Source organism: Lipotes vexillifer, unplaced genomic scaffold (assembly GCF_000442215.2).
Source record: "Lipotes vexillifer unplaced genomic scaffold, Lipotes_vexillifer_v1.1 scaffold393, whole genome shotgun sequence".
Classification (NCBI taxonomy): domain Eukaryota; kingdom Metazoa; phylum Chordata; class Mammalia; order Artiodactyla; family Lipotidae; genus Lipotes; species Lipotes vexillifer.
In genome coordinates this window covers 578547-585262 of record NW_006774564.1, presented here as the reverse complement: position 1 = coordinate 585262, position 6716 = coordinate 578547, and the positions used below count along the sequence as shown (strand labels likewise).

The 6716-nt window shown below is 40.0% G+C and overlaps 1 protein-coding gene across 1 annotated transcript in view; it reads left to right on the top strand.

Annotated features, from left to right (window-relative positions):
- Nucleotides 1–318: 318 nt before the first annotated feature.
- Nucleotides 319–6716, top strand: part of CHIA (chitinase acidic) — a 14353-nt gene continuing 7955 nt past the window's right edge. The window contains exons 1-5 of the mRNA XM_007449354.1: nucleotides 319–442; nucleotides 1634–1663; nucleotides 2468–2669; nucleotides 3779–3835; nucleotides 4524–4689. Of these exons, the coding sequence (XP_007449416.1) occupies nucleotides 421–442; nucleotides 1634–1663; nucleotides 2468–2669; nucleotides 3779–3835; nucleotides 4524–4689 (477 nt within the window). The 5' untranslated portion in view covers nucleotides 319–420. The remainder of the gene's footprint in view (nucleotides 443–1633; nucleotides 1664–2467; nucleotides 2670–3778; nucleotides 3836–4523; nucleotides 4690–6716) is intronic.

Genomic DNA, 6716 nt, shown 5'->3' with positions numbered 1-6716 from the left:
TTTTGAGAACAACTAATACCTTCCAAGGGTTTTTATTTTCCAATAAAATCGTGCTTTGATGCCAGGCACAAAATGTCCACCTCATGAAAACCACAATGTTTAAACAGATGCTTATCAGCCCTGAGAACTGCCAAAAAAAGCTAATAAGCCGGTGCGTTTCACGGTGATGGTCTCTACCACACTGTTAGGGGCCATGACATTTTGTCCTTATTGAGCAGAGAAGGTGGCGGTGTGGGGAGTGCAGGTTGGAGGTACACAGAGTGGTGTTTGTAGGGGAGGAGATCTGTTGACTTACTGATTAGCTATATACACATCTGGGTTAAATGCTCTCCACTTGGAAGATATCCTTTGTGATAACCTGGTACTCAGATGGTATAAGAAGAAAATCCAGGCTCTGCTAGACCAGTGCCAACGGCAACCATGGCAAAGCTTATTCTCACAGGTGAGTCTGTAATTGGAGATAGAGCCTTGTTCTTACCTGATTTCTTTTTCTCTCTGCATCTGACAGGCATGAAATAGTCTTCACACACACCTCTATGCTTTTCTATTGTTCTTTCATCATTTCAAATTTCCAAGAGAATCCAGACATACACAAATGAGTCTACTTCTGATTCTCTTAATCTCAATTGACTGGCAGCATTTCTACCTTCGTTGATGCCACAAGCATGGTCCTAAAAGAAAGGCTAATTTTCTTCCAATGCTTGTCTTACACTCCCATTTCTTGTTGGGTTGTTCCCATTTCTCTATTCATCTTCCTGCTCCACCTCATTTTAATTGATATTATTTTAATTTACATGTTTGTGTTTTTGGTCTATCTTTTTCAGAGATGAAAATCAGTGGGAACTGAGACAGAGTTATGCAAGTTATCTTTGTTCTACTGTTTTCAGAATTATTTCTCTTTAATCCCTTAGTGTCTTACTGAGTTGCTGATGTATTATAAAAATATCAGTTATAATTCAATCATTTAAAGGGGTTGATTCAGTACATTGTTTAGAGACAATTTGTATCCATAGCTTATTAGTTGCTCTAGAGCTGAGATTTACAAACTTTTTATAGCTTCAGAACCTTTTTCAAATGAAACCTCTAGCTCAATTTATAAAGCAATCAGGTCAAAAGTGTCCTGGTAGAAGCCAGGGAACAGCATCTGGAGACTTGTCTAACAGTTTCTAGTTCTCTTCTACCGTAAGGGCTCTTAAAGTTGGTATAAAAAAACTCGAAGGCCCCAAGAGATACTGAATTCACTGATTTAGAGGATGCTTTGTGTGTGAAGCTGTATTCACCCAGTTAAGGGTGGTGAAGCATGGATGGGTGTGTAGTCATTGAGTAGAGTAAATTTTGGGTAGTTTCAGTACGTAGATCTCCCACAGGTAGTAGACTTCCAACTCTGCCTTCCGTAACATTTGTTACTGACATGGAAGATGGAAGAAGAGAGAGCCATGCTCATTTTTGACTAAGAGAGGGAAGTACAGATTTATTGGTGCCTTCACTGAAAAGCCTACTCTTTGGCATAACCCCTAAGTGCCACTTGGGCTATAAAACCTATGACCCATAGGATGGTACCGAAGGCCTCAGAATTATATTCTACAATATATAGACAATTGGTTCAGAATACATGTGTTTTCTTTCTCTCTAGTTCTGGCCCTTCTGCTGAATGCTCAGCTAGGTAAGTCATGGACTCTGTATTATATCCTTGACGTAATTTTTTCCTACAATAAACCTAAAATCTTTATAAATTACTCACAATGCAATTGTCTGCTTAATGTATTAAATGTGATTTTTTCATATTCTAATATTACTTTTTAAAAAGCATATCAAGGGCTTCCCTGGTGGAACAGTGGTTGAGAGTCCGCCTGCTGATGCAGGGGACGTGGGGTTGTGCCCTGGTCCGGGAAGATCCCACATGCTGTGGAGCGGTTAGGCCCGTGAGCCATGGCCGCTGAGTCTGCGCGTCTGGAGCCTGTGCTCCACAATGGAAGAGGCCACAAGAGTGAGAGGTCCACGTACCACAAAAAAATAAATAAATAAAAATAAAAGCATATCAAGAGATAGATAAGCTATGCTAGGAAAGAAAGCTACTGTCTTCTTTACAGACAGATGGATTTGATGTTGGGAGAACCTGTTATTTTGTATTGGCTGCCACTGTTATTCTCTTCAGCATGACCACCTGAGGGTTGTAAGTTGGTATTCACTGGGCTTCATAGGACTACTGGGCATTTTTTTCTTCAGTGGTTCCTAGGCTTCACCAAGATCTCAAAGTGAATCTGTCAAAGTTAAAAATAACCAACTTGAAAGTCAGTGACTAGTTCCCAAGTTAGAAGCTTTGAAATCATTTGCAAGATTGTTCCCATTAACCACAGAGATCAGGTATCTGAGGCAAAGGGAGGGAAACAGAAGCAGGGCTAAAACTTACAGCACATTTCAGTGGCACCTAAGTCAGGCCATTTTTCTTACTTCTTACTACTCTCAGGTTCTGCCTACCAGCTGATGTGTTACTTCACCAACTGGTCCCAGTACCGGCCAGGCCTGGGAAGTTTCAAGCCTGACAACATCGACCCCTGCCTCTGTACTCACCTGATTTATGCCTTTGCTGGGATGAGAAACAACGAGATCACCACCATTGAATGGAATGATGTGACTCTCTACCAATCTTTCAATAGCCTGAAAAACAAGTGAGAGAACGGGAAGATATCTAAGTTGGTATCTCTGCAGTTCAGGTTCAGTGAGTCTGAGGTGGGAACCAAGACTCTGTATTTCTAACAAGCTTCCCTATGATGCTGATGCTTCTGGTCCAGGAGCTACACTTTAAGTATCGAGGATATAGATAAGGTAGCACGTTGCCTGCTGTAGCTAGTATTAAAAAATAGTTCTCTATCTTCCTTTCACTGTAATTATCTTTTTTATGACTCAGGAAACTGCAAACCATCTTAGCTACTTGCATCAGAGAACAGGAGACAGAGGATACCGAAGATTAGACATAACAGAGCCCAAGAAATCAGAAGAGTTTGCTGTATTTTAATAGAGTTCTGTTCTGTGTAAAAATGAAACAAAACAAACAAAAACCCTGGTATCTTTTAATTTCTAATTTGTTCAGTTAGTTACATCCAGGAGAAGTAAGGCTACAGGCCATTGCTACCTTCAGTAGTGGCAGTATCTTGAATGCAGCCACTAGAATTTGAGTTATGATACCTAAGAAGAAATAAACCCCTTCAGAGTGGTATTTCTCAAAGTGTGATCCATTGACCATGCAACAAAATCACATGAGTCACTTGATAAAAAAATCTCAATCCCTAATCCAACTGAATCACAATCTCTGAGAAAGGGGTTAAAAACCTGGAATTTTAATGTCGTCCTCCAACTCTGGTCCTTGTGCTTCATTCTTATACAAACTGATGTTTGAGAACCACTATTCCAGAAAATGTGTGTGATTTTAAGCCAACTGATTTTTATTCATTATCATAAAGTCTGAGAAAGTAATTATGTTCAAGCAATATTTACCATTTCATCTGATAGAGTAGAATGTAAGAATTGCCAATACATTCCTATTTTTAAAAAACCTGGTTGCGTAATTTAGATTTTTCTAAAGAACTCTGAGTGCATTCATAATGATAACACAAATAATTTTTACAAAGTGTTCAGTAGTGAAGGAAAATTATTATACAGAATATTTTATCAAGGCAACATCAAAGTTTCTGACCAGGCCCAATACCGAAGCAATGTTATTTTAAATTGAGGGACTCATGGATTTTGAAGTTTTTCTTTTCTATCCTTTGTTTTAAAGGAACAGCCAGCTGAAAACTCTCCTGGCCATTGGAGGCTGGAATTTTGGAACTGCCCCGTAAGTCCTCTACGAGAGAGCCTGGTGTTCATTTGTTACAGAAAACAAGTTAGCCCAATGTGACCTATGTCCCTTCAGATTTCACAACTTAAGACAGGATATTAAGGATATACATTAAACAAATATGCTACTTAAATAAATTACTACACCAGAATCTCAGTATTAATTAGAACACCATTTATTTTGTACGTTTACATTTAGATGGATATTCTGGGACTACATTCACAGAAGCTTAGTTACTGAGATTTCAAAACAACCTCTTCTCAAAGTGTTTCAGAAGCACAACCCCTGAGGAGAGTGTTATAGCACTTCTGTCTATTTACCTTCTGGGAGAAGGGAAGAGAAAGTCATGCAAATAAACAAGAAGACTTTTTTGCGGGTAAACGAACATCAGGGACTATTTGGAGAGACAACACAGTGGGCCAAGGTAGCCAGGTGTTCAAAGCAACAGGCACAATTTGGAAGAAAGATCAGAGTTGGGTGGATAACAAAACAAAGAGAACACTGAGGTACCATGGCTGACAGAGCAGTGATTACAAAGCAAGCACAGGCGAAAGCCAGGAACATAGTTTTATCTGGGATGTGGGTCTTTGTATAAAGCTCTGAGGCAGAAATATAGGAGTTTGACTTCGCTACAAGGTGTTGGGGCTACCAAGGCCTCACCCTGCCTTCTTTGGATCTCCTTCAGTTTCACTGCCATGGTTTCCACTCCAGAGAATCGCAAGACTTTCATTTCTTCAGTCATCAAATTCCTGCGTCAGTATGGATTTGATGGGCTGGACTTCGACTGGGAGTACCCTGGCTCTCGTGGAAGCCCTTCTCAGGACAAGCATCTCTTCACTGTCCTGGTGCAGGTGAGGAGGGAGGTGGCAGTGTTTAGCCCAAGAAAATTCAAAGCCTGTTCTTTTCAAGGAGAACCTGGTGGTTCCAGAGTGAAACTAAACTGGAATTTAGAATTTTGGAAACTTTACATTGCAAAGATTCTTAGATATCATGCCTACATTCAACAGCATTTAATAATAATAATATTATTATGTGTGCTATGTGTCAGGCACAATTCTACAAGCTGTTTTTAGAATCATAACTCATTTCATCTTCGTATCTACTCTATGATATAGTACTGTAAGTACCATAATCTTTATTTTACAGACAAGGAAGCTAATATATAGCGGGTTTAAGTAACTTGCCTAATATCACACAACTAATAGGTGTCATAACTACCCAAGTAGTCTGACTACAGAGCCCATTGCTTCTAACCTTTATACTAGACTGCCTATTATCACTGAGCACTTACACCATCCTAGACACTGCATTAAGTGTCAGGCTAAAGATAAGAATAAGACACAATCCTTGGCTTTAAAGAATACACCATCTTAGGTGGAAGCCTGAAAAATAACCAACAATTACAGTACACTTAGATAAATGTCATGATAGGGGTATTCAAAGTGCAAAAGCAGCACAGAGAGAAGGTACCTAATTCTGCTCTGGGGCAGGATCAAGAAGAGCTTAGTCTTGAAAGTGGTGTTAACCAATTAAGTGATGATGGGATTGTACAAATGAAGACATGTAGATATGTGTGAGCAGGTATGTGAGTAATGGATTATGAGGCTGCACCAGAGACAAGAATCAGATCATGTAGGATTTGTATATTATGTTAAGTAATTTGGACATTACATTCAAGGCAACTTTGAAGGATTTTCAAGTAATGGAAAGATATGACAAAGCTCATGTTTTAGAAGGATCACTCTGGCTTTAACCACGGCGGATGAATTAGAAGAAGGTAAGGAGGCAGGGATAGAGTTAGGAGGCTATTGCAATAAATCGAGCAAGAGATGCTGAGGGTCTGAACGAAGACCCTAACAGTGATAACAGAAAAAGGAAGTATATAAGAGATATTAGGAGGGTAGAATCAATAGGATTTGGAGACCAATTGGAAGTGGAAAAAGAGAGAACTTCTAGTTTTCTGACCTTGAGAACTAGTTTGACTATGGTCCTGTTAACTAAGATGGTAAACACAGGAAAAAGGGTAGATTTGGAGCAAGAAAAAGCACTCATTAATTTGTCTTTGAACATGCTGAGTGAGAGGAATCTGTAGTTTTGCCTAATAGACACTGGATGAATAGATATTGGATGAATGCCAAGCTGGAGTTCAGAACAAAGGACTTGATTTGATATACTGTATTGACGTCATCAGCAAAGGTAAATAATTGAGATCACCAAGGAAAAATGAATGGAGTGAGATAAGCCAAGGATGGCTTTTAGATTTACTCTCACCCAAGACAGGGTTTTTTCCTATACCATCTGGTATACCAGATTGTCAGGCAGCCTCCAATAGTTTCAATATTAAGTAATTCACTGGTTGAAAAATAAATCTACTTACTTGTTGAACAGCTCTAGAGATCAAAAAGAACATCTGTATTCTTAGTCAATACATGAGTCCAGTCATAATTAATAACTTCCAATTAGTGGTTCTAGCTCTGCCCACTGAAGTAACAGAATAAAGCTGCACCTTTTGCAATATATTAGTTCAATATTTGAAGACAGCTATGTCTTGCCTATAATTTTTCTCCTTCCAGTTAAACAACCTAGTTCCTTTAACAAGTACCCATACAGTTTTCAGACCCACTCTTCACTGGAACGCACTCTGGTACACCCTAATAATGCAGTTATAAAAACTGAATCCATGGATTCCCTGGTGGCGCAGTGGTTGAGAGTCCGCCTGCCGATGCAGGGGGCGCTGGTTCGTGCCCTCGTCTGGGAAGATCCCACATTGCCGCGGAGCGGCTGGGCCCATGAGCCATGGCCGCTGAGCCTGCGCATCCGGAGCCTGTGCTCCGCAACGGAAGAGGCCACAACAGTGAGAGGTCCGCGTACCGCAAAA